This window comes from Bos indicus, chromosome 12 (genome assembly GCF_029378745.1).
Source record: "Bos indicus isolate NIAB-ARS_2022 breed Sahiwal x Tharparkar chromosome 12, NIAB-ARS_B.indTharparkar_mat_pri_1.0, whole genome shotgun sequence".
Taxonomy (NCBI): domain Eukaryota; kingdom Metazoa; phylum Chordata; class Mammalia; order Artiodactyla; family Bovidae; genus Bos; species Bos indicus.
In genome coordinates, this window is record NC_091771.1 from 13329786 (window position 1) to 13356275 (window position 26490).

The following is a 26490-nucleotide window of genomic DNA, read 5'->3' on the forward strand; positions in this document are numbered from 1 at the left end:
AAACCATAGCCTTGACTAGATGGACCTTTGTTGACAAAGTAAGGTCTCTGCTTTTTAATATGCTGTCTAGGTTGGTCATAACTTCCCTTCCAAGGAGTAAGCATCTTTTAATTTCATGGCTGCAGTCACCATCTGCAGTGATTTTGGAGCCCCCCAAAATAAAGTCAGCCACTGTTTTCTCATCTATTTGCCATGAAGCGATGGGACCAGATACCATGATCTTAGTTTTCTGAATGTTGAATTTTAAGCCAACTTTTTCACTCTCCTCTTTCACTTTCATCAAGAGGCTCTTTAGTTCTTCTTCACTTTCTGCCATAAGGACGGTATCATCTGCATATCTGAGGTTACTGATATTTCTTCTGGCAATCTTGATTCCAGTTTGTACTTCATCCAGTCCAGCATTTCTCATGATGTACTCTGCATATAAGTTAAATAAGCAGGGTGACAATATACAGCCTTGACGTACTCCTTTTCCTATTTGGAACCAGTCTGTTGTTCCATGTCCAGTTCTAACTGTTGCTTCCTGACCTGCATATAGATTTCTCAGGAGACAGGTCAGGCGGTCTGGTATTCCCATCTCTTTCAGAATTTTCCACAGTTTGTTGTGGTCCACACAGTCAAAGGCTTTGGCATAGTCAATAAAGCAGAAATAGATGTTTTTCTGGAACTCTCTTCCTTTTTCCATGATCCAGCGGATGTTGGCAATTTGATCTCTGGTTCCTCTGCCTTTTCTGAAACCAGCTTGAACATCTGGAAGTTCACGGTTCACGTATTGCTGAAGCCTGGCTTGGAGAATTTTGAGCATTCCTTTGCTAGCGTGTGAGATGGGTGCAATTGTGCGGTAGTTTGAACATTCTTTGGCATTGCCCTTCTTTGGGATTGGAATGAAAATTGACCTTTTCCAGTCCTGTGGCCACTGCTGAGTTTTCCAAATTTGCTGGCATATTGAGTGCTGCGCTTTCACAGAATCATGTTTTAGGATTTGAAATAGCTCAACTGGAATTCCATCATCTCCAATAGCTTTGTTCATAGTGATGCTTCCTAAGGCCCACTTGACTTCACATTCCAGGATGTCTGGCTCTAAGTGAGTGATCACACCATTGTGATTGGGTCGTGAAGATCTTTTTTGTATAGTTTTTCTGTGTATTCTTGCCAACTCTTCTTAATATCTTCTGCTTCTGTTAGGTCCATACAATTTCTGTCCTTTATTGTTCCCATCTTGGCATGTAATGTTCCCTTGGTAATTCTAATTTTCTTGAAGAGATCTCCAGTCTTTCCCATTCTATTGTTTTCCTCTGTTTCTTTGCACTGATCACTGAGGAAGGCTTTCTTATCTCTCCTTTCTATTGTTTCGAACTCTCCATACAAATGGATATATCTTCCCTTTTCTCCTTTGCCTTTCGCTTCTCTTCTTTCCATAGCTATTTTTAAGGCCTCCTCAGACAACCATTTTGCATTTTTACATTTCTTTTTCTTGGGGATGGTCTTGATCACTGCCTCCTGTACAATGTCAGGAACCTCTGTCCATAGTTCTTTAGGCACTGTGTCTATCAGATCTAATCCCTTGAATCTATTTGTCACTTCTACTGTATAGTCATAAGGGATCTATCACTAAATCCCAATTAAGTGGAAAAGCTTGCCCATTTCAAAAGTGCTTAAATGGTGGACGAATTAACTAATGCATTGTTAAATACTAGTCACTGCACACTATCTATGACAGCAAAGACAACATTTTAAAGTCCCACAGGAGGCACATTAAGTAACCTACAGGACACCTACGGCATGAAGTATGTAAGCAGTCATTAAAAGAAAGAGAAAATCAAGTGTCATGTATTAACACATATATATGGAATCTAGATGTCTCTAGAAAGCAGAGACATTACTTTGCCAACAAAGGTACATCTAGTCAAACCTATGGTTTTTCCAGTAGTCCTGTATAGTGTGAGAGTTGGACTATAAAGAAAGATGAGCACCAAAGAATTGATGCTTTTGAACTGTGGTGTTGGAAAAGACTCTTGAGAGTCCCTTGGACTGCAAGGAGATCCAACCAGTCCATTCTAAAGGAGGTCAGTCCTGAATACTCATTGGAAAGACTGATGCTGAAGCTGAGTTTGGCCACCTGATGCAAAGAGCTGACTCACTGGAAAAGACCCTCATGCTGGGAAAGATTGAAGGTAGGAGAAGGGGATGACAGAGGATGAGATGGTTGGATGGCATCACCGACTCAATGTACATGGGTTTAAGCAAGCTCTGGGAGTTCATGATGGACAGGGAGGCCTGCAGTCCATGAGGCTGCAAAGTGTCGGACACGACTGAGTGACTGAACTGAACTGAGAAAGATGCTCCTGATTAACCTATTTGCAGAGCAGCAGTGGAGACGCAGACACAGGGAACAGACTTGTGCACACAGTGGGGGAAGGAAAGGGGGGACGAGCTGAGAGAGCAGCGCTGGAAGGTGTGCATCACCACGTGCTAAATACACAGCCAGCGGGAATTTGCCATGTGACTCAGGGAACCCAACTAGCGCTCTGTGCCAACCTAGAGGGGAGGGAGGTGGGAGAGAGGCTCAGAAGGAGGGGCCTATGTACACCATGGCTGACTCATGTTGATGAATAGCAAAACCAACACAGCGTTGCAAAGCAATTATCCTCCAATTAAAAGTATAATAAATTAAAAACATAGAAATGTCACATTAAGAAAATCTCTTTGATAACATGGGAGAATGCTCATGATTCACCATGAAAAATAAATGTAGGCTGTAAAACTGCCCATATGGTAAACTGTAAATCTGGTAAAAGTGTGTATGTGTGTACACGGACAAAGCTGAAGGAAACACAAAGAAGTGTGAACACTCATTTCTGAGTCGTAAGATTGCAGGTGGTTGTATTCTCTGTATTTTCTTGCACTTTCCACATTTTCTACAAAAAGAAATGCTCTTTTAAGTTAACAACGTGTGTGTGTGTGTGTGTATTGGATCTATAAAAGTCACTAACCTTTCATTGTAAACAATTGCTTTTGCTTCTACATCACATAGGATTATCATTAACCTTTGGGGGGAAGAGTATTGGTTTCCAAAATGGAAAACTTTGGTTTCAGATCTTGGCATCAGGTATAAAACTATCACGTCTGTGTCAGACCATCTCACTCAGTACTGAAATTTATGTCTCCTTTGGCTGTTTCTAACTTGACCTGGGGGAGAAAGTGTTTTCACTTCTCCAAATCCAACCTGTCAGCTTTATTAAACATGTGCCAATCCTATTAGAGTTGACTCATTGGAAGAGACTCTGATGCTGGGAAAGATTGAAGGCAAAAGGAGAAGGCAGCGGCAGAGGATGAGATGGTTGGATGGCATCACCGATTCAATGGAGATGAACTTGGGCAAACTCCGGGAGATAGTGAGTGACAGGGAGGCCTGGCGTGTGCTGCAATCCAGGGGGTCGCAAAGAGTCGGACACGACCTAACGACTGAACACCACCACCACCAATCCTATTACATGTTCCAAATCCTCTAATGGCCAGGCAGGTCCTCAGAGCTCCTGTCCCTGACAAAAAGGACCAACTGCAGCACCGGCTCCAGCTGCAGAAAAACAGGGTGTACTTGGCAGGAAGGCTCCTGGTAAGGAACCTCTCGAGTGTTTGCCAGAAACAAAAGCACAAACCCTCAAGTCAGCTTTGGTCTATCCTGACAGCAGCTCCCTTTCTCATCCTTCCCTGGAGCTCTCTGCAGGTGTTGGGGAGTGGGTGTACAAATAGAGTCTCCTCCCACCATCAATTCTTTCCAAGAGGGCTGGGTCGGGATGGGTGTAGGTTTTTTCAGAAGGAATTTTGGATTTCACAGCAAATGGCATGGCAGAAAGCTAATTCACCAAAACAAAACATCGTCAACTAGCTGCATGCGGGCAGGAGAGTAGAGGGGGGTTGCGGTGGGAAAGTTAGCAGCAGCAGGAGAAAAGCTACATTTCAGAGGCTGTGACTGGAGGAAGAGGCTGGACTTTGGGTGTGAACATTTAATATGTGAACAGGAACATATCTTGTAGGATAAAGGAAGTATTAGGCTTCCCAGTGGCACCAGTGGTAAAGAACCCGCCTGCCAATGCAGGAGACATGAGAGATGTGGGTTTGATCCCTGGGTCGGGAAGAACCCCTGGAGGAGGGGCCTGGCAACCCACTCCAGTATTCTTGCCTGGAGAATCCCATGGACAGAGGGGCCTGGTGGGCTGCGGTTCATAAAGCTGCAAAGAGTCGGACATAAATGAAGCAACTTAGCATGCACGCACGTCCAGAGCAAGGGTGACCTCAGGCAGCTACAGCTGTGGGCCCATCTCTCCCTGAAGGAAGACAAAGTAGCTACTGATTTTCCAGTTGAGCTTTTTAGGGGTTTCAAAGCCCCCTATATATTCACACATGGTGCCCTATGCCCACCAGCGTCTCCTCCCTGTGGACCCAATCCTTCCAAGAAAGGTCTTATCTCCAGAGAGTTTATGAAAACATGCCAACTAGCTACCTCAAGCCCGTTCATTATTTGCACTGTGGTATCAACCTGAAGGCAGGAGGAGAAGGGGACGACAGATGACAAGATGGTTGCATGGCATCACTGACTCAATGGACATGAGTTTAAGCAAGTTCCAGGAGAAGGCGAAGGACAGGGAAGCCTGGTATGCAGCAGTCCATGGGGTCACAAAGAGTTGGACATGACTGAGCGACTGAATGACAGTCAACCTGAAGCTGGAGAGTAAGTCTCGATGGGATGAGACAGAGAGAAAGTGAGTTTTGGTAAGAGCAGGGTATGATGACAGCATCAGCTCCAAGTAGGGCAGAAACAAGGTCCATAGCAGTTACCTATGGATCTCCAAAACCCAGCATCACACCCGGCACGTGGAAGGATGGGGCAGTAATAATAGCCAGTACTTCCTGGCCACATCAGCACTGCTAAGCAATGCTCACGGGAACCCTGCGAGGTAGCTGCGATCAGTACCTTCATCTTCCATGTGAATTAAATGGTGGTACAAGGCGCCATGCATGGCTCAGGGTCTACCAGACAGTAAATGACAGAACCAGGACTAAAGCCAGGCTGCTTGGCACCCAGCTCTGCTCCTAACCTCCACACTCTCCTGCCTCCTTCAATGAATACTTGGTTTACTGAGTCAAAAAGGGGTGGAAGGTGAAGTCAGACAAAGACAAACATCATATGATCATTCATATGGGGAATCTAATTTTTTCTTTAAAATGATACAAATGAACTTATTTACAAAACAGAAACAGACTTACAGATATTGAAAGCAAACTTATGGGTTATCAAAGGGAAAACATGGTGGGTATAAATCAGGAGCTTGGGATGCACATACATCGTGCCTGCACTCAGTTGAGTTCGACTCTTTGCAACCCCACGGAGTGGAGCCCTTCAGGCTCCTCTGTCCATTGGATTCTCCAGGCAAGAATCCTGGAGTGGGTTGCCATTTCCTCCTCCAGGGGATCTTCCCAATCCAGGGATCAAACCCATGTCTCTGGCATCTCCTGCACTGGCAGGCAGATTCTTATACCACTGACCCCGCTGGGGAGCCCTGAATGTACATACCACCATATGTAAGATGGATAACCAACAAGGATCTACATAGTACAGGGAACTCTACTCAATGTTTTCTGATGACCTATATGTGAAAAGAATCTAAAAGAGAATGAAGACATGTATATGGAAAACTGAATCAGTTTGTTGCACTCCTGAAACTAACACAATGTTAGTTAACCAACTGCTAAGTCGCTTCAGTCGTGTCCGACCCTGTGCGACCCCACAGAAGGCAGCCCACCAGGCTCCTCTGTCCCTGGGATTCTCCAGGCAAGAACACTGGAGTGGGTTGCCATTTCCTTCTCCAATGCATGAAAGTGAAAAGTGAAAGTGAAGTCGCTCAGTCGTGTCTGACTCTTTGTTACCCCATGGACTGCAGCCCACCAGGCTCCTCTGTCCCTGGGATTCTCCAGGCAAGAATACTGGAGTGGGCTGCTATTTTCTTCTCCAAGTAAACCAACTACACTACAATAATTTTTTTTTTTAAGGGATGGAAGCCTGTGTTTGAACACAAACTGAGGGACTCTGTACAGCTCAGGGTGAGAAGAAGGACATGCAGGGGCTGGAAGGACCGTGATGTCTGTCTGCAGTCTCACCGCTGGGGTCTGCCAGGCATATGCTCCCTGGGCTAGTGCCCCAGCTCCCGCCCGCGGAGCCTGTGCAACGGGGTGGAAGGGGGCTGAGGGGCTCCTTCCTGTCTTGTCTATTCCTCTTCCGGTTCAAGAGCAGGCGCCCCCCCCCCCGCCCCTCCCGCCCGAGAGCGGGCAGGAAGTTGTTACGGGAGGAAAGGGCAGAGCCTGGGTTGTCTCCGCCCTTTGAGACTAGGGTCCCAGTTTCCTGTGGGTTTTTTCTCTTTTGCCTTGTTAAATACATGAATATGTATGCTTCTGTCTCGTGCTTATGCACCTGAAAGACGAGAGGACACCCTAAAACCGGGCCCAGAACTCGGCACCAGCAGAGCTCCCGGCATGCAGTACACACCGTTAGGATACCTGGTGAACGGTGGCTGTCTGCTGCGACATGCTAAACCTGAAGAAGGCCTTCACACTGCAGGTCTTTCATAGATGCCTCACATCTATGGACACACTGAGGATTCACTTTCTTGTAGACACAACGTGAAAAGCTGAAAAATATTTTCTCTTTTGTGTTTTTTATTTTTGGGGATGGGAAAGGTATTCCACGGGATGGGGGTAACCTTCAACACCACAAATTCAAACTCTTTGCAGATTGCCAATGGTTTCTCTATCTCCAGTGTGTGAGCCTGAAGTAGGCAAACAGAGGTTGGGAGCAGCAGCTTGCCTGGAGTAGACGCAAAGAGGGAGGAGAAAAAAAATCCATGGGAAGGGACTCTCCTGGCTGTCCAGTGGTTAAGACCCTGTGTGTCCAAAGTAGGAGGCGCAGGTTCGATCCCTGGTCAGGGAACCGAGATCCCACAAGCTATGTGGTGTGGCCAAACAAAAACAAAGTTCATGGAACACCTTGAGAATAAATTGTTCTGTATACATTGCTGGCTTAAGTAGCCACTTTATTCAATCCCTCTTACTCTCACAGCTTTTCTCTCTCTCTTCCCTTCTACCAAATGTATGTACGTAAGGGTCATAGCTGGCGATGGGATACCTCTGGGAGGCATTTGGGAGGAAGGTTGTTAAAAAAGATGCAAGATGAGGACAGATATTCTTTTAATTCAATAAATTAACAGTAATACTTTAATTTGAGATTCTATTTTTAAAGTGATATTTTAATATCTGTTACATATAGTGAGCTGGGACCAGGTTAGTTATTCAGCAATCCTAGGAATTAAGAGAGAGCTGAGAGGAAAAAAAAATCATAGCTTGGGCTTTTAGGAAAGAAAATTGGTTCTGGAATAACTGAAATCTCTAAAGGATCTGTGCTAAAGGCTAGTTTTAAACTTCGGTGTACTTATACAAATCCAGTTTCAAATATAGGGAAAAACCTATTTCAAATCCCAAATGCAGTCCTCTTAGAGAAAAAGCCTTGGCAATCGATCTGTTTCTGGCGCTAATGCTTGTGGATTAGTTGTCAGAATCTTTTTTCTTGTGGGCACAAGCCTACAGAAGGTCTTGTGTGTGGGACAAGGGTCGGCTTTGCAAGGGTACCTCTGCTTGGGGACTTCAAGAATACTGAATGAGGTGTCAGGCAGATATTGTCGTTGCTCCGGAAGACGCGAAAACGACAGAAAAGTATAAGTGACTGCCTGACTCGACATGCAGCTAGTGTCCCATAAGCTTGGCTCTTGAGGTTAAACTGGCCAATGAGTTATTAAATCGTTAAGATTCCACGTATCTTTGAGTGGATCCCTTTAGGATGACTGATGGATATGATCATGTGCACCTGCCAAGCTAATATTCTTTCGATTAAAAAAAAATAATGTTACTTATTTATTTAGTTTTGGCTGTGCTGGGTCTTCATTGCTGCTCAGCTTTCACCCAGTTGCGGCGTGCGGGCTTCTCTTGTTGGGGAGCATGGGCTCCAGGCTGCCAGGGCCTCAGCAGTTGCAGCTCCTGGACCCTAGAGCACAGGCTCAATAGTTGTGGTGCTTAGTTGCCCTGCAGTATATGGGATCTTCCCAGACCAGGGACTGAACCCATGTCTCTCACACTGGCAGGCAGATTCTTTACCACTGAGCCACGAGGGAAGCTCCCACCCTAACATTCTGAATGCCCAGCAGTTCTATGAGGTCCGAATCTCCCTGCCAGACTTCTAATGTACAGAATCCTCCAGAAACAAACAGGAGCAACGCAGACCAAGATTTATGGACGTGTAAATCATGGCATTTTTTATAATGTTAAAAAAATAATGTTAAAAAAATGAGAAGTTAAAAGCCTAACACATTAGGCATGCAGTTCAATTAGTTCATGTCTCCATTCTACAGCCATTAAGAACCATGCTTTTGAGGAACATTTGTTGACATGAAAAATATTCATGGTATAATGAGAAATCAGAAAGGTATAAAACACAAGACACTATGAAATCATATTTATTTCTTATTCCTTTTTTTAATGGTTTTTCCCCTCTGATCATATACATGCATGTGATTGAGAAGAACTAAAATAAAATACTGATAGTGACTATTTCTGAGTAATGAGATCTTTTTCTCTAACCTCTGTGTGTTGTCTAGTCACTCTCTCGTGTCCAACTCTTTTTCGACTCCATGGACTGCAGTCCACCGGGCTCCTCTGTCCATGGGATTTCCCAGACAAGAATACAGAAGTGGGTTGCCATTTCCTTCTCCAGGGGATCTTCCCAACCCAGAGACTGAACCCGTTTCCTGCTTGGCAGGTGGATTCTTTACCACTGAGCCACCAGGGAAGCCTTACTACCTACCTTTGTATTCTTTTCTGTGATTTTCCAGTTTCATACAAAGCTCCTTTTCTAATAAAATATATTGTTTTAAGGAAGCAACTGTTAATCTCACAAGAATATCCAGCAAAGCCAGTGCCAGTCTACTATATATTATTAATAAATGATAAATGTACAAAGTTCTTGTCCTTGCATGTGAATAATGATGGTTGAAAAAAAAAATCTATATGCCTTAGTCAATAACCTCTGGGCCAGAAGCTTTAAACCTCATGATCCACATTAAAATTCAGCATGTCAAACACTGCCTACTGTATTAAATACTGCTGATACTGATGCATGAAACGGGAATTGATACCTGTTGAGAAGGTACGCTGGGCCGGGTGTTTATATATAGCGTTTTGCATAGGTCACTTCTAGACGAGGAAGGTGAAGTTCTAAGAGGTCAAATCACTGGTTCTGGTCACATGGCTAGTCAGTGATCAAAGTGGATGTAAACCTTCTCAGTCTGACCACAGGGTGAAAACTTCAGATGACACACAGATATTAAAAAAAAAAAAAACTTAAACTATTTTGCTAGTGCTCTGAATGTGTGGCCCAAATAACTACGTTTTGTTTCTCATCTTGCACCACAGCCTGGAAGAGGTGCTGGAGAAGCTGCCTAAAGGAGACAGCATGACGGAAAAGAGTAAGGCAAGGGAACAATCACCTACAGGGAGACACCTGAGTAAACAGGCAATTCTTAGGGCTGCAGAAACCAGCCTAGCCCTCTGCCCAGTGACAGAGAAGGCAAGCCATTGCTACCAGCTCCATCGGTCTGCGAATCTCTCCCCACTGTCTCCCCCCAGCAAGGTCCTGCTCCTCCCTCCTACTCGGCGTGCACGAATAACATCTCTCAATGGTGGTTTTTGGTGGTTGATTACAAAGCATGTGTCATGGATTCTAGAGAGGTTTAAAAAATTTTTTTTTCATAATTTTTTTTATTTTTTGGCCATGCCTCATGGCATGTGGGATCTTAATTCCCTGACCAGGGATCAAACATGCACTCCCTGTATTGGAAGCACAGAGTCTTAACGACTGGACTGCCAGGGAAGTACCTAGAGGTACTTTTAAACATTATAACTTTCCTTTAGAGAGGACATCAGACCTTAAAGATGATCTCTTTTCACTCTTTCCATTCAATAATAAACGTCTTTAGACATATCGTAAGAAAGAGCTTACAGACTAGACATTGTGTCAGGCCTGTCTTCCCATGCATCATCCTGTTTAATGCCATCAGCAGATGAGTTCAGAATCTTAACAACGTCCTAGTGTGAGGTTAGAACCTCACAGTCACTTAGTGATTCCGTATCAAGTATCGCATTTGCTTCCCACAGTAAACCTTAAGGAAGGAGAGGGAGGTGCTATCACCCCATTTTACAGATCAGGAGGGTGAGGCACACTGCCACTTTGCCTGGCTTATTGGATTAGACAGCAGCTTCCTCGAAAGGCACGGAGGGGCTGACTCTGGGGAGGCAGGGAGCGGTGCACGCAAAAATTCTGAAACATAGCAGCAATGTGTCCCTGGAAGACAGGATCCTGAAAAAGGGTTTTCAGGTAGGGATGGAGTAATCAGACACTGGAGGGTGAAGACAAACGCTGCTTAGGCCTCACTGTTGCCTGTGGAGAGCTCTGGGTGAACGGCTTCCTTCCCTAACTTTCCAGGAGGTCATGCTTGATTATCCATTATGGAGAAGCCATAACAACCACATCTTAAGGTTCCCATGTGCCTTAGCTTATTGTATCATTGTGAGTTTTTTGAGGTAGGCTTTGTAGATAATTTCGCAAATGAAGCTCAGAGGGGTTTAGGAACAGGTTAAGCTGACATAGCGAGTAAGCAGCAAAGTCAGGATTTCAAACCACATCACATCACGTCCACCTCACCTTCCTGCACACGTGTCTCATCTTGTGTGTTGCCTGCCCGCGTGTTCCTTAGCTCATCAGTCTTTTGTTGTAGGTTTTTGAGGGCAGACGGCAAGCCTTATATTTCTTTGTAACCACCCCTCCGGGACTGAGCAGAGCCCCACGCACACAGTAGGTTCTCAAAAAGCATCATATGTCAAATATCTGTTTGGGAGTAACAGAAGTCATCAAGAGGGACTCTTTGGTACTCTGAATGTCAGGCTCTCTGCTGTATATAATTAAAACAAGAGTGAACACGAGATGTGTAATTTCTCCCAGCTCCAGCTTAATCAGGCATTCATTACCATGTCTGACTCTGTGTTACGTGAACTGCTCAGTAAGCATGTTCTGTGATGAGGCCAGTCAGATACAGACAGACATCAAAGAGATTTCAGAAAAGGCACAAACAAAATCATCAAACATGTGGAGAGACAATGATCTCCATGGCGTACTGCTTCATCTGAGACTAAAGAACTTACAAGGTAAAGAGGGTATTTGACTACTAAGGAGAAAGAAGCTGGGTGCCAAGTGGGATCGGGTACCATTAGCCTCTCTCAAGAGGAAGGACGGCACCACGCTACTGATCTGGGTCAGAGACAGAGGGAGGTACACATTCAGGGGTTTTTCTGGGAGAAGGAGTTTGCTTTGAACCCTCTTCAGCACAGCAAGCATTTCACTGTGATGGCTATCACAATCATTTCACTACCATCTTCACAGCCAGGCAAACCTAACAAATACACATGCAATATACAACTTATTATCCTGCTAGGTCTCATTCCATTTGCCATCCCAACACCACATTAGTTTACAGCTTTCAAAACATAAAGGGCTCGAATGAATTCATTGAGATTGGAACTTTTATGACACAGATCAGCTCAAGTACTTCTACGCTGACATTTGGTAACCTAAGCTAATAGGACTTACCCTATTTTATTGCCAAACCACACATGGGTCATCTTCATAAGCTACTGAGAGGCAGGGTTTCTGACTTCCTTTGTGTTAAAAAGTGCCACCTTCTCATGAGCATTTAATCAACACCAAGCAAAAAAAGCAAATGTCAGATTCGGGGTACCTACATTTGTGTCCTCGTGGCTGTGGCCATTGGTCTCGACCAACTCCTTGGTACCCTTCAACTGCAGGTTTAAAGAGAAAACAAAAACAGAACAAAAACCCAAATGAATAAGCAAGCATATCTATTAAGTGCATAACATCCTGTTGACCCTGATTTATCTGAAGCTACACTTCAGAAAACTTCCAACAAGAAAAAAAACAGAAGGAGCACATAATTCTAACGAGTCTTACTGAAACCAGTTTGAGGCCAATATTTTATGAAACTTGATGGCTGGCAAAAAAATAAACGGGCCTTGGCCATTCTTTTTAAATAATAAGATTAGAAAGCAGTTTCATAGGCATAAAATGTATAAAATTGGTTCTTAAGAATAATAAATGATTTCATTTCCTCGTTGTATTGCTATTAATTTAAACCCTGCAGTGTTTGCAAGTTGCCGCCAGCTAAATGATGTTATACTAATGATTATTCGAGAGTGATGTATTTTCAGTCGCTTTAATGCGCTGCAGCGCTACTGTACTCGTCCTCCTAGAGAACCTATTCGAATGACTGACGTGATTTCTGGAGGCCTAGAGGAAGATGCTCTGCTGCTTTTTGGAAAGGAAGAAATGGGACCTCGGCTCCTTGGTCACCGAGGCATTAGAAGCAAAGCTGAGACTTTTAACAGTGCACATCTGAGAATGCCCTTCTCTCTGTTCTCTCTCAGAAGGCTTAGGAGTAATCAGTTACCGGGAGATTTCCCGGAAACCTTTAATTGGCGTTTTTATTCCAGCCTGACTTGAAGCAAACACGTGGAGACAAAGAACAAGGGCAGAGGTGAGCAGCCTTGCAGCTGTCTGCTGGCATTTCTTCCTGGCTTATTGCGCTTAGGAAGCAGCATCTTCAGCACTCTCTTTTTTAAATGCCTAAAATAAAGCACTCACGGTGCGATATAAATGCTTGAAGTTTGAAAGAAAATAAATGCACCACCAACGTGTGACTCAGATGTTGGTTCTTTTGGGTTCTATGTACATGTCAGAAGGAAAGCTTTTTTGGTTTTTGCAAGGCGATCTCAAACTCTCAGCAAGAAAGGCACCCGCTCTCCAAGCCAAGAGCAGGGCTCTGCCAAAGCCGTGGCGACATGAAGGGGCTGAGGACGGGGCAGCAGACTGCGGACCCGTGGAGCCGAAGAAGGCTCACTTCCACATCATCGCACTTGAGAAAGAGACATTCTGTCCAGGGGTCCTCAGGGTGGCACCACGGATGTTTCTGCACACAAGGACGAGGGAGCACGGGCAATGTGTGTCAAAAGTGAGAAGCCAAGTGTACCTCGGCAACAGGAAGCCCAGCTGGTCAGGGCACGAAGGGACTTCAAAACCCCTGCTTTCCGATCTGAGAGTTTTCTTTCCATGGGCGACCCTCACCATCTCCCTCACTGCTTCTCCCGCCTTGCAACTCACGCTTCCGGGAGTTAAGAGTGGGGCTGGCTCAGAAGAAGGTTTTGCTGTTTTTCAGTGGAAGGAATGGACTCTATTTAAAGCCCTGTCCCACCTTCACATGTTTCCCAGCACAAACATACCCATTGCTCTCCTTCTTCTGTTTAAATAAATTCCATTGTCCTGCTTTGTGTTACCCTCACTCTGCCGTGTGTGTGTGAGATCTCACTCCCCATTTGCCTGCTCTCTGCTGTGGGATCCACATGTGTCCTCCTTGCCTGGGGCGGTGGGCTGGCCTCTCCGTCCTCACCAGCCTACCCTCTGTCCCCTCTGGAGCTGCTGCTCCCCTCGAGATGGAGAGGTTGGCATCGTGTCCGAGGACACCTGGGCTTTAAGTACAGGGTGTCGAAAAGTGAGTGTTAGTTGCTCAATCATGTCCAGCTCTTTGTGACCTCGTGGACTGTAGCCTTCCAGGCTCCGCTGTCCATGGAATTCTCCAGGCAAGAATACTGGAGTGGGTTGCCATGACCTTCTCCAGAGGATCTTCCCAACCCAGGGACTGAACCCGGGTCTCCTGCATCGCAGGCAGATTCTTTACCATCTGAGCCACCAGGGAAGCCCATGCAGAGGTAGGTGTGTTTCTAATCGTACGTGCGTGTGTGGGTGTGTGGTGGTGGCGATACGGAGTATGGCAGAAGGAATATGTCCACTGCCTGCTCTCGTCTCTAAGATGACAGATGGGGGCACCAGCTGAGGGGCTCTTGGGAAAACAGCAGCCGACGGGCCCTCTTAGACTTATGTATTCTCAGGGCCTTTGCTTGAAAAAGAGCCATCCCATTAGCACAGCAGATTTTAAAATGCTTCCTCTCCAGTCATACTTCCTAGGTCTTCAATGATTTCAGTTGTTCTGAATCTCTTTCATGTTACCCATTTATCTTTTTTTTTTAAGGAATGGAGAATGAAGTGTGATGCTTCACCACAGCTTCTGTGTGCTCACTGCTCTTTAAAAACACAAGTCATGACAAGGATATAGCAATGTGATCTGCAAAACTTAGCGTCTATTTTTATGACTGGGGTTTGGACTTCACATCAACATAAAGGATTGGAGTCCTTTAGAGGAAGAGGAATTCACCCCCCCTCATCCCAGTAAATCAAAGAGACAGAGAGAGAAAACACAAAACAACAAAGCTCAGGGACGTGCATGTTTGATCAGGTGCCAATCTGGACCAAATGTGCTCCAATTTGTTGGAAGCTTTTTCATAATGCAAAGGAAGAAAGAACAGGACAGAAGAAACACTGCAGGTCTCTTAGACAGCAGGTCACTGTGAATTTAGTCATCAATATTTCCCAGTTCAATCTAACTTCTCCAAAATCATACACAGTCAGACTCAGTCTGTTATTGTCTTAATCATATAAAGATAATGATTAGTTTAAGAAAGGATTTTCCTCCCAAGCTAAAAAAGCTTATAAACTATCCAACACCTTCAAGGTTCTCTCACAATTCACTGATACTTGTAGAGGAAAGTGACTGAAAATGTATTTTCTTGGTTTCAAACCATTAAAAAATCATTTGTACAGTGACTGAGTCACAGTGGGCTAGGTCATACTTCCCCAACTTCATAGGTTTTTTTTTTTTTAAATCACTTTTGAAGTGATTTATGTTGTACAAAGGACCTCCTCATATATCATGGTAAGTGAAAATTTTAAAGCAATCTAAATTTGACTACCCCCAAAGGGTTGGGGCTACTACATGTGATTTTTTTTCCCCTTCCATTTGCCATTCATTACTTCATGGGCAGCCTGTGAAGGCCAGAAATAGGAAAGTATTTCAGGAACTTGCCTGGCTTCTCCTGTGTAGATAACGGGGCTTAGATTTCACTCAGCTGCCAAGCAATCCATCTTACCCTGCTGTAAGACAATACTTTCAAATCCACTTATCAATGTCAGGCCACACTTTAGTATCAGAGAAAGCCAGGATGAAATGATCAGATTTACAAACTTTGGATAAAAGGTCTGTTGCTCACCCTGGCTAGATAAGTGTCCTGATGTACAGGGGAGAGTTTTGTGGGTTTTTTTTTTTTTTTTTTTTAATGTTGCTATGAATCAGTCCTTTTTATTCAGATGTCTGCAGGAGGACCATGGGCTATGCTAAACTCATTTTCCTCACGATTAGACTTAAGATGAAACTAGCTGCTTGCTCTGAAATTTATCTGCATCTCCAATGTTTTAAAATTTAATCAAAATTCATTTGTCTTCTGGAAGAAAGTTTCACAGATCGCTGGAAGGCTTGGATGGCCTAAGAGGTACCAAAGTGAGAACAGAGATGCTGGAGATAAGATTAATAATCCCACGCAGCAAAGCTGGGAGGTTGGGATGGTCCAGGATAATCCTACTGCAGATTAACTTCATCCAATGTTTGCATATGCGTCAAACACGGGGAAGCGTGTGTCTGTGTTTGAACTGATTCGCAGGTCGGAGCTGTGGCTTTCACTTACTTGTTCCTGGAGAACTTTGAGTAATGCTTGTGTGTGTGACTGCTCTTCCTTTGCTTGCTCCAGTTCTGACTTTTTGTTGTTCAACTCCTCCTGGATGGTCAGCAATTGCTGTGAAATTAAAGGATGTTTACAATAAGATAGAAGGCCAACTGGAATATTTTAAGATAATCAGAACATCCATTCCAAAACACAAGAAAAAAATTTTGTACATGCCTTAAAGTGTAATCTGGACTTCAGTTGACTTTTTAAAATGTGCATTTCACCCCCTACATAGGGTAACGAGCATGCAGTTAATGCCACAGTCTCAGGCTGTTGGTGACACTGATGCACAATGCTTGTGTCAGTGTCTGTGAAGGCACCTTTGTTTGCCTTTGAACAGATGCACATTTATAAAAATAATGCATGTTAGGTAGGAAGTTAGGCATGAGCAACCAGGGGTGCCCTAGCAGGAAAGGATGAAAGCTGATCTCTAAACCCCATCCCAGAGGCAACCAGGAGAGCTCACAGACGTGCTACAAAATTACCACAGAGACTTTTCCACCTCCTGAACATGTGCCCTAGCACACAGGGGATACAAACTAACCACAGGGGCCTCCTCTAGTAACCTTAGGCAGCTAGGAGCCCATTAAAGGCTCATGAATATTCTACACATATATGCATCTGATTGTAACAGACTCAATTATGAGAAGACATACACAACAGAACCTGCTGTTATATAACTTGAGAGTGTCCATCAGCCTTGAGCCTATGCCTATTTGCATTCCCTTTCATTGACTGGTGGTGCGTACAAGCCCTATTTTGCACACGGCACAATATTCTACACATATATGCATCTGATTGTAACAGACTCAATTATGAGAAGACATACACAACAGAACCTGCTGTTATATAACTTGAGAGTGTCCATCAGCCTTGAGCCTATGCCTATTTGCATTCCCTTTCATTGACTGGTGGTGCGTACAAGCCCTATTTTGCACACGGCACAAGCAAAGGAGGAGATAGGAAGTATAAAAAGGGGGAAGACAGGAGGTATTGTGAGAGGACTATGACTCCTGCCTGTGTCTTGGGGACTACCTGTCTAATAAAACTTCTGTTTCCTTGGGCTGTAACTTGTCTGTTGTTTTAAACCCTTTAGTCAATTGTTCCAAACGTTTGTTGCAACAAGAAGCGAGGAAACGAAATGCAGAATCATGGTAAGAAACGAAAATATTGATAGCTGAAGAGATTAAAAAAAAACACAACACTTAAAATAATTAGTCCATGTCCAAGGTTACATCAGTTTACACTGGACCCTACAGCTAGCTTTAGAGTAGCTCTGTAAAGCTGTTTCGCCAGGTGGCTGGGACTACAAACGAGACTTTTACTTTCTCTGTTATGACGGTGATGTTTTATTAGATCAGCAGGACTCAGGTCCAAACGGCAATCAATATATCAGCAGAGAAAACTGCTGATATAAGCTGTCAAAACACTCAGCTATGGCCTGCACTGCTATTTGGAAGCAAGGCACTGATGGTATTGCTGGAAGCTTGAGCGGTCCTTGCCCCCATCAACTGTAACTCACACAGAGGCTCACCTGGCCTGCCAGGAGGATGCGGCTACCCAGCGCTAATTCTCTGTAACGCGGTTCTCTGTTAATATAGACACAGGCTGGAGAACACATTCAAGAGCTTCCAAACAGGCCCTGGAAACAGTGTGTCTATTCAGAGCTTCTTGACAACAGAGGGCTAGTTTGCAAAGACAAATGTGTGTTTCTTCTGCTCCCGCACAAAACAAGTGGTGCCCTAATGACATGGAAATGTCAGTGCGTAGCCATCTCCACGCCAAGGCTGCTGCTTCTGGGGCTTGACAAGCTGGCTGCAGAGCTGCCTGGCCGGTTCTGAACTACCAAGGCTGGAATAAACAATGGCACTGGATTCCCGGTGCTTAAACCTACCAACTGGAAGGATTAAATCAGATCTTCAAATCCGCTAGTTTAGGGGGTATGTTGAAGACAGGAAGTGCTCAGAAAAACACACTGTGTCTTAACCCCCGGGCTTGCTTGTCCTGGCCCCTCACCTGGTGTGGGGTATAGATTTAAACATAAACAGTGATTTCCCTGCAGTTTTGAAAACACTCAGTGCCTCTTATTTCACCACCTGCCCCTATCATACACTGCCCATATGAGGCAATACACACAGCCCACGCGGCCTCCCTTTAGACGTGATGTGGTTTAATGGGTACCAATTGATTACAGCGCAGAAACCAGGGGGCCGTGTTGTACTTTGGCACCATGACAGGTAACGAAAATGGCCCTTTCCAAACGGTGGGGAATGATCCTGTTTCCTTATTCTCATTCACGACCAGCCCCAGAATGGTTCTGAAGGGATCTGGTGCTCTGACTTCCATGATGCTGAGTGGATTTTTTGTGTCATTAGACAATTTCGAATCCAATCCTGAAACCTCCTTTCAAAATGAGCCGAATAGAGGACAGGGAATTATCTTCAACAGCTCCTGTTCACTCACTGCTGTAAGCGAAGTAGCAAAACTTAGAGAAACAACTGATGTCTGGCTGAAGGGGGCTGGCCACGCTAAGGATGGCGCCCCTGGACAATGGAAAACCAGGCAGCCATTAAAAATGAAGTTACACAAGTGTCTCTGGACACAGGAGAAACTCAACATACTGTTCCCTGCATGAGGGGTTCACTGAATTTTGCAAAACAGAAAAGGATCTGGATAGAGTCTGCGGGTGAGTAGGTTCGTGGATCCTTCTGTTAGTCTGGCTTATAATTTTCTGGGAAGTCTGTAAGGAGCAGACACTGCTGTAGTAATAATAAGAAAAAAAAAAGCAAATGAACTTAAATAAGGTTGAGGAAACAACAAAGAGGAAAACTACCCAGACACAACTCTCAGTTATCATTACCAACACTGTGAATAAATCAGAGGGCAAGCGAGAACCCTACTGGAGTCTGCCATTTCAGCCACATGTTACAACACTGCTTCATTCAAAACATGACTGTGTGTGTGCGCGCGTGCACGCATGCACACACACACACGCACACACACACACTCCCTTCCCTGGACCTCACTTCCCAGGTTAGCATCTATCTTATCTCACTCTTACGTGGAATCACGCTTTTTAATTTAAATTGTAATTCCAATTTAATTTTTTAAATCAAAAAGTGTGATTCCAAGGAATCATCTGCATTTCCTTCTCTTCTCACATGCAGGCAACCGTTTTCAATGGTTTCTCTTTTATTTGAATGTGTTTTTCCAAAATATATACTGTTGTCGTGTGAGTATGCAATTGCATGTAAGTGGCTGTGCCGTATTTCTTGTTTATTATGTTTTTTACGAAGCGCTATTCTTTTAAGATAACCATGTTGATATGCATATATCTCTAACTACTGCCTCTGGTGGCTGCGTAATAGTCTATGGGGCATGTCCACCCAGTTATACCTATTTCGCTCTCCCAGTGAAGCCCACTCAGATTACCCCATTTCTTGTCCCCTGTCAGGGCTACAGTGGGAGATTCTGGTGCTTGTCCCTCCGGACCTGTGGGATACTTTCCCTGGTGTGGATCTGCTGGTTCACAGGACAGGACACGCTTGAGGATTTCACTGCCAAAGCGGCTTTACAGAATGGCTATACAGTCTGCCCACTCACCAGTGCTGGATGAGTTACTGTGTCCACACTTCACATTACCTAGCTTTCTAACATCTGTCAGTCTAATAATATCAAGATTCTTCATCTTTTAAAATCATCTCATACTTTCTCTGATCCCCTGTGATTTTAGGCTTTACTTCCACATCTATAACCTGGGTTTAGAAAAGGCAGAAAAACCAGAGATCAAATTGCCAACATCTGTTGGATCATAGAAAGAGCAAGAGAATTCCAGAAAAACATCTACTTTTGCTTCATTGACTATGGAAAAGTCTTTGCATGGATCACAACTGTGGAAAATTTTTAAATAGATGGAAGTATCAGACCACCTTACCTGTCTCCTCAGAAACCTGTGTGAGGGTCGAGAAGCAAGAGTTAGAACCAGACATGGAACAATGGACTGCTTCAAAACTGGGAAAGGAGTATGACAAGGCTGTATATTGTCACCCTGTTTATTTAACTTACATGCAGAGTACATGATGCAAAATGCTGCACTGGATGAATCTCAAGCTGGAATCAGGACTTCTGGGAGAAATATCAACAACCTCAGATATGCAGATGATACTATTCTAATGGCAGAAAGTGAATACAAACTAACGAGCCTCTTGATGAAGGTGAAAGAGGAGAGTGAAAAAGCTGGCTTAAAACTCAACATTCAAAAAACTAAGATCATGACATCTGGTCCCATCAGTACATGGCAAACAGAAGGGGAAAAAGTAGAAACAGTGACAGATTTTATTTTCTTGGGCTCCAAAATCACTGCAGATGGTGACTGCAGCCATGAAATTAAAAAATGCTTGCTCCTTGGAAGGAAAGCTATAGCAAACCTAGACAGCATATTAAAAAGCAGAGACATCGCTTTGCTGACAAAGATCCATATAGCCAAAGCTATGGTTTTTCCAGTAGTCATGTATGGATGCGACAGTTGGACCATAAAGAAGGCTGAAGAATTGATGGGCCATAAAGATGGATATGACAAGCTGACAGACATAAAGCTCTGAAGAACTGATGCTTTTGGTGCTGGAGAAGACTCTTGAAGGTCCCTTGGACTGCAAGGAGATCTAACCAGTCAATTCCAAAGGAAATCAACCCTAAGTATTCACTGGAAGAACTGATCCTGAAGTTCTAATACTTTGGCCACCTGATCCGAAGAGCCGACTCACTGGAAAAGACCCTGATGCTGGGGAAGATTGAAGGCAAAAGGAGAAGAGGGCAGCAGAGGATGTGATGGTTAGATAGCATCACTGATTCAATGGACATAAATTTAAGCAAACTCCAGGAGATGGTGAAGGGCAGGGAAGCCTGGTATGCTGCAGCCCATGAGGTCTCAAAGAGTTGGACACGACTTACTGATTAAACACACACACACACACAGTGTGCATACGTCAATGCTAGTCTCTAAGTTTGCCCCAGCCTCCCCTCCCCCGCCTGGGACCACATGTCTGTTCTCTACGGCTGCGTCTCTATTCCTGCCACACAAAAAGGCTCATCTGTGCCATTCTTCATAAAAATCAGAGACATTACTTTGCCGACAAAGGTCCATCTAGTCAAAGATATGGTTTTTCCAGTAGTCATGTATGGATGTGAGAGTTGGACCATAAAGAAAGCTGAGCACCAAAGAATTGATGCTTTTGAACTGTGGTGTTGGAGAAGACTCTTGAGAGTCCCTTGGACTGCAAGGAGATCCAACCGGTCCATCCTAAAGGAAATCAGTCATGAATATTCATTGGAAGGACTGATGCTGAAGCTGAAACTCCAATACTTTGGCTACCTGATGGGAAGAACTGACTCATTGGAAAAGACCCTGAAGCTGGGAAAGTTTGAAGGTGGGAGGAGAAGGGGACGACAGAGGATGACATGGTTGGATGGCATCACTGATTCGATGGACATGAGTTCGTGTAGGCTCTGGGAGTTGGTGATGGACTGGAAGCCTGGAGTGCTGCAGGCAATGGGGTAGCATAGAGTCAGACATGACTGAGTGACTGGACTGGACTGAACTGACCCATTTTTGCAGATTCCATATATGTGCAGTAATATATGATATTTTCTTTCTTCTGACTTACTTCACTCTGAATTACAGACTCTAGGTTCATCCACATCACTACAAATGACCCAATTTTGTTCCTTTTCATGACTGAGTAGTATTCCATTGTGTATATGTACCACAACTTCTTCATCCATTCATCTGTTGACGGACATTGAGGTTGCTTCCATGTCCTGCCTATTGTAAACAGTGTTGCGATGAACATTTAAGTCAACTTAAAGCATGCTTTCAGGCTAAAATCAAATCATGTGATGACTTATAATGTAGAAAAGAGCTGCACCCTCTAGCCAGACAGGGCCCCTCACTGAGGCACAGGGTTGGGCAGTGCAGCAGGGCTTATTCTCATCCCCATTCAGCCATCTGGCCTGCTGTCCTGCTCGGGGCAAAGCTTGCACAACTATTTGCAGCAGTTTTAGGTTCCTCCTCAATAAAGACCCCCTCCATTCATCCGAGCAAAGCTAGTTTCCTTTCATCTTCCCAAAGCACTTTTATATGACATACTACAGTTCATAGGAATCTCCCCAGCTAGACTACATCCACCAAGGGTAGAAGCCATAACTGGGTTACCTCTAACATACAGTAGGTGCTGAATGAATGAATGAGTAAAGAGGTAAATGAATATTTGCTCTGGTTCCCCCAATTCTATGAGATTAAGCCATAATCTAGCAAAAAAACAAAACAAAGGAAAAAACCACACACACACACACACCAAACTAAAACAAGCTCAGTAACAAAAACTACTTGATCTATCACTGGGTAACTTATTGTTCCAGACATATGGATATATGAAAGCTTCAGAGGGAAACAGCAGTTCCACGAAAGGCATTCTGATTCATTACTCTGGAAGTAATAGATGCTGTCCTGAAGCTATAGGGGAATATTTCTTCAAAGTCTAAGGAAGCCCAATCAGTGAATTTATAATTATGTAATTTCTTCCCCATGTCCCACCGGAAAGCAAACAAATAAACCAAAACCGCCACTAGGAAAAACAAAATCAACACACCCCTAGAGTACTGTCTGCATTCTTTCAAACCGTTTCTTTTGTTTACCAAACATCAACTCATGAACCTAATATTTATGTATTCAAAACAGTGGTAATTCAGAACTGCTATTCCATATTTGACTAGATGCCCTATAAAAACAATGAGATAGCCTGCAACTAGATAATTTAAGTCAGGCTTTCTGGGTCTTTTTTCTCTTCAAATTTATGAAACTGTATAATGTTCTTTCCGGTTTGAATTTTTAAGCACCAAAGTGCCTCAATTACAGAAGTTCACAGGTAGCAAGAACTTAATCAGAAGAGCCTTTCGGTTGGACTGGCTGACTGCAGCATAATTTTAATTTAACAGTGGACAGTGTGGCATTAAACAGATGCACTATTACATCTTTTGGTGGTTACAACTGACTCTGTTCCAATTAGACAATTATCCATATGCCAATCAAGTGCAAACACTCGGGCGGACAATAACAGGTAAATAAATGCAGTACCTGACACATCTTGATGTTTCCAGGCCACTGATTTAATAGGATCATTTGTAATGCTCTTTGGGGATGTAGACTTCGGTGCGTAATGGGTCTTTCTCTCTGACAAATTCAAAGTGCATTACAAATGTTATTTGGAGCCCCAGAATAAGTGAGGTCACATTTCCATTTTTATAGATGGGCGAATCATGGGCGCCCAAAGGTTAAGTCATGGACCTGAAGCCATCGCGTCTTGCAAAGACCTACCGCTTGCCCAACTCAATTTCCCTGCTTCAAACTGCACTTTCTACCCTGGCAACCACATCAAACCCTCAATATGAGAGGGAATTGAGGACATGCGAGGTTTAAAACCCTCCTAGCAAGGACTTCCCGGAGAAGGCAATGGCACCCCACTCCAGTGTTCTTGCCTGGAGAATCCCAGGGACAGGGGAGCCTGGTGGGCTTCCATCTATGGGGTCGCATAGTTGGACACGACTGAAGCGACTTAGCAGCAGCAGCAGCAAGGCCTTCCACCTAGGCTTTCACCATTTTCCACTTACGAGTGAGGCTGTTTTTGTACCTCGTGGGACATGCTTTTCATGCACCCCTTGTGAGCAGTATGGTAAATATCACTTTCCTTTAAAAACTGTAACTCTCTCCTTGTCTTTTTTGCTTACGTTTTATACTTTCGTCACTAAAGTGAAGTCTATATAACTAAAAGATAGTATAAAGTTAGATCCCATAAAAATCATGGACTATGGTGCAAATTCACGGTAGGAAGTACACCAGCAACGTCTGATGATGAGCTGTTGTTTGTTGACTCACTCAGTCGTGTCTGACACTTTGCGACCCCATGGTCTGCAGCACACCAGGCTCCCCTGTCCTCTATGTCCTGGAGTTTGCTCAAACTCACGTCCATTGGGTCGATGATGCCATCCAACCATCTCATCCTCTGTCGCCCCCTTCTCCTCCCGCCCTCAATATTTCCCAGCATCGGGGTCTTTTCCAATGAGTTGAATGATAAGGTGACGCTCACAGAACTGTGATACCTCAGGAATCTTTGGCAGGACTGGTGAGCTGCTGGGGCATGGAGGTGGTGGTTGGCATGAAAACGAGAGGATCCCTAAATGGAATACTGATTTTGTGTCTTTCATGGTGGTGGTGGAGCACTTTCTAAATTTACAGTGGTGGCAAAGTCACATGAACTTATGCCACGAGGTAGATACACACTGACAGTGACCGCCAATCACACACAAGGCTCTGCCTGAAGGTAGACACAGCTAACAGTATTCCTGACAAGAGAGAAACCCCGCTCAGGGGAAGGACAGTCATTTACCACCTGGCACCTATAACGTTCACTTTTCTCCTTGGGAGAAGAAAAAAAAGGATGGAATTGAACTAGCTTGAATTTTGGGGGTCACATGAGATGCTGCTGCTAAGTCACTTCAGTCGTGTCTGACTCTGTGTGACCCCATAGACGGCAGCCCACCAGGCTCCCCCGTCCCTGGGATTCTCCAGGCAAGAACACTGGAGTGGGTTGCCATTTCCTTCTCCAATGCATGAAAGTGAAAAGTCAAAGTGAAGTCGCTCAGTCGTGTCCGACTCTTAGTGACCCCATGGACTGCAGCCCACCAGGCTCCTCCATCCATGGGATTTTCCAGGCAAACGTACTGGAGTGGGGTGCCATTGCCTTCTCTGACATAAGACTACTCAAAATTTATTCTAGTTTAAAATGTCACTGGCTTTGGACTTCCCTGGTGGTACACTGGGTGAGAATCCGCCGGCAAGGCGGGGGACATGGGTTCAGTCCCTGGTCTGGGAAGATCACACTTGCCATGGAGCAGCAAAGCCCGGGCGCCACATCTAGTGACCCGCGCACCCGAGAGCCTGGGCTCCACAAGAGAAGCCTCTGCAATGAGAAGCCTGCACACCACAAAAAAGAGCAGTCCCTGCTAGCCGCAGCTAGAGAAAGCCTGGGCAGCCTCAGAGACCCAGAACAGTCAAAAATAAAAAATAAATAAATTTAAAAAATGTCATCTGCTTCTCCCTGTGGATGAAAGTGCACTTCAATTTACCTTAAGACCTGAGGGTGATGAAGACTGTGGCTGGGTATACCCACCCAGGCACCTCCCTCTCCACCTCTGGCTCGGTGACCCCTAGGGGAGAAACATCTCTCAGAGAGAGCCCCACCATTCAGATGACTGATAACAGGACTACTGGATCACAGAAATGAAATTGTGCTCCGAGCCTAATATCCTATTACACCAGGCTATACATATTTAATTCCTTGGGTCTTTCCTCATAAATCAATTCCTTCAGGCCCTTAATCTCGTCAATATCTTTTCTGATATTGAATTTTAAATGCCAATCTCATTGCTAGGCAGAAAGGCAATCTCTTGCTCATGATGGGATCAGGTTTCATTTACAACTGAGAGATGCTTGGAGTCTGGTGCTGTTCCCTGACCCCGCTGTCACAAATCCTGATGTCGGCCGGAACCAAACAGCTGAAGGGCAGGTCTGACCAGGCTGGTCCTCTGAGAGGTCGAGACCAGGAACCCTGGGGTCATGTCTGTGGGTGCTCTGGGACAGCTCTGGGAGACTGGGGAGAAGGCAGAAAGTGTTTTCAGGGGTGTGGATCCTTGGGGGGGGGGTCCTGTGAAACATGGGCACCCTGCCACCCACCCAGGGCAGTGTGCTAATGGGGGTCTGCTTCTCTGAATGTATGTGTCTGACCCAAGATACACACAGCATGCATACATCAGAGTAAGATCTCAGGAAGTGGGTGAAGGGAAGGAGAGGCTTGTGGATTCTTTGGAGGGGAAGCGTGAAATCCAGAGGGCAAGGGTTTGGAGCGGGAATGTTTCCAGGTTCCCCGGGGCTGGTCCCTAACACTGGGATCTCCCTGGTTGCAAGGAAAGGGAAAAAAAATCCACGAATTCTGTGAGCTGTGCAGAATTTCCAGAGGGGAGCAGGAACGATGAATGTTAAGACTTCAAGAGTGTGGGAAACACGGGGAACTACTGAGATGAGGATTTGGGGGCCTAAGTATGCAGTGGTAGGGTTCCCACAGTGGGGCTCTAGGCGCTGTCAGACTCGGTACAGGTAATAAGCAAGTGCAACTGCACAGAACTGAACAAAAATTAAACTAGCCAAAGGTCCATCTATTGACTATCAGTGCACCAGCAATTCGAACAAAATCGGACAAAACACTCCATCCTGATAAAAATCCTTTGTTGACCTAAAACCTAAACAGTTGCTGCCTTTGCTGTTAAGATTCAACGTATATGTAAGCTTCAAATGAGTACTGTTCCATCTCTTACCCTCTAATAAACATACTTTATGTAGAAACTAATTTGGAAAATGTTGGTGTCACAGTCTGCTCCCCGCCAACCCTCCCCCACCCCCACAGACTCACACAGGACTCAGCTAAGCCCAGTTTTGGGGCTTAAAAGCACTTGAGCTCATCTAAATCCCATGGACGGAGGAGCCTGGTAGGCTGCAGTCCATGGGGTCGCTAGGAGTCGGACACAACTGAGCGACTTCAC

The 26490-nt window shown here is 44.7% G+C and overlaps 1 protein-coding gene across 2 annotated transcripts in view; it reads right to left on the minus strand.

Annotated features, from left to right (window-relative positions):
- ENOX1 (ecto-NOX disulfide-thiol exchanger 1) overlaps positions 1–26490 on the minus strand; it is a 342949-nt gene that overhangs the window by 57896 nt on the left and 258563 nt on the right. For both annotated transcript variants that reach the window (XM_070800030.1, XM_070800029.1), the window contains exons 11-12: positions 15802–15909; positions 11899–11955 (exon numbers count right to left, since the gene is read on the minus strand). In XM_070800030.1, the coding sequence (XP_070656131.1) occupies positions 11899–11955; positions 15802–15909 (165 nt within the window). The remainder of the gene's footprint in view (positions 1–11898; positions 11956–15801; positions 15910–26490) is intronic.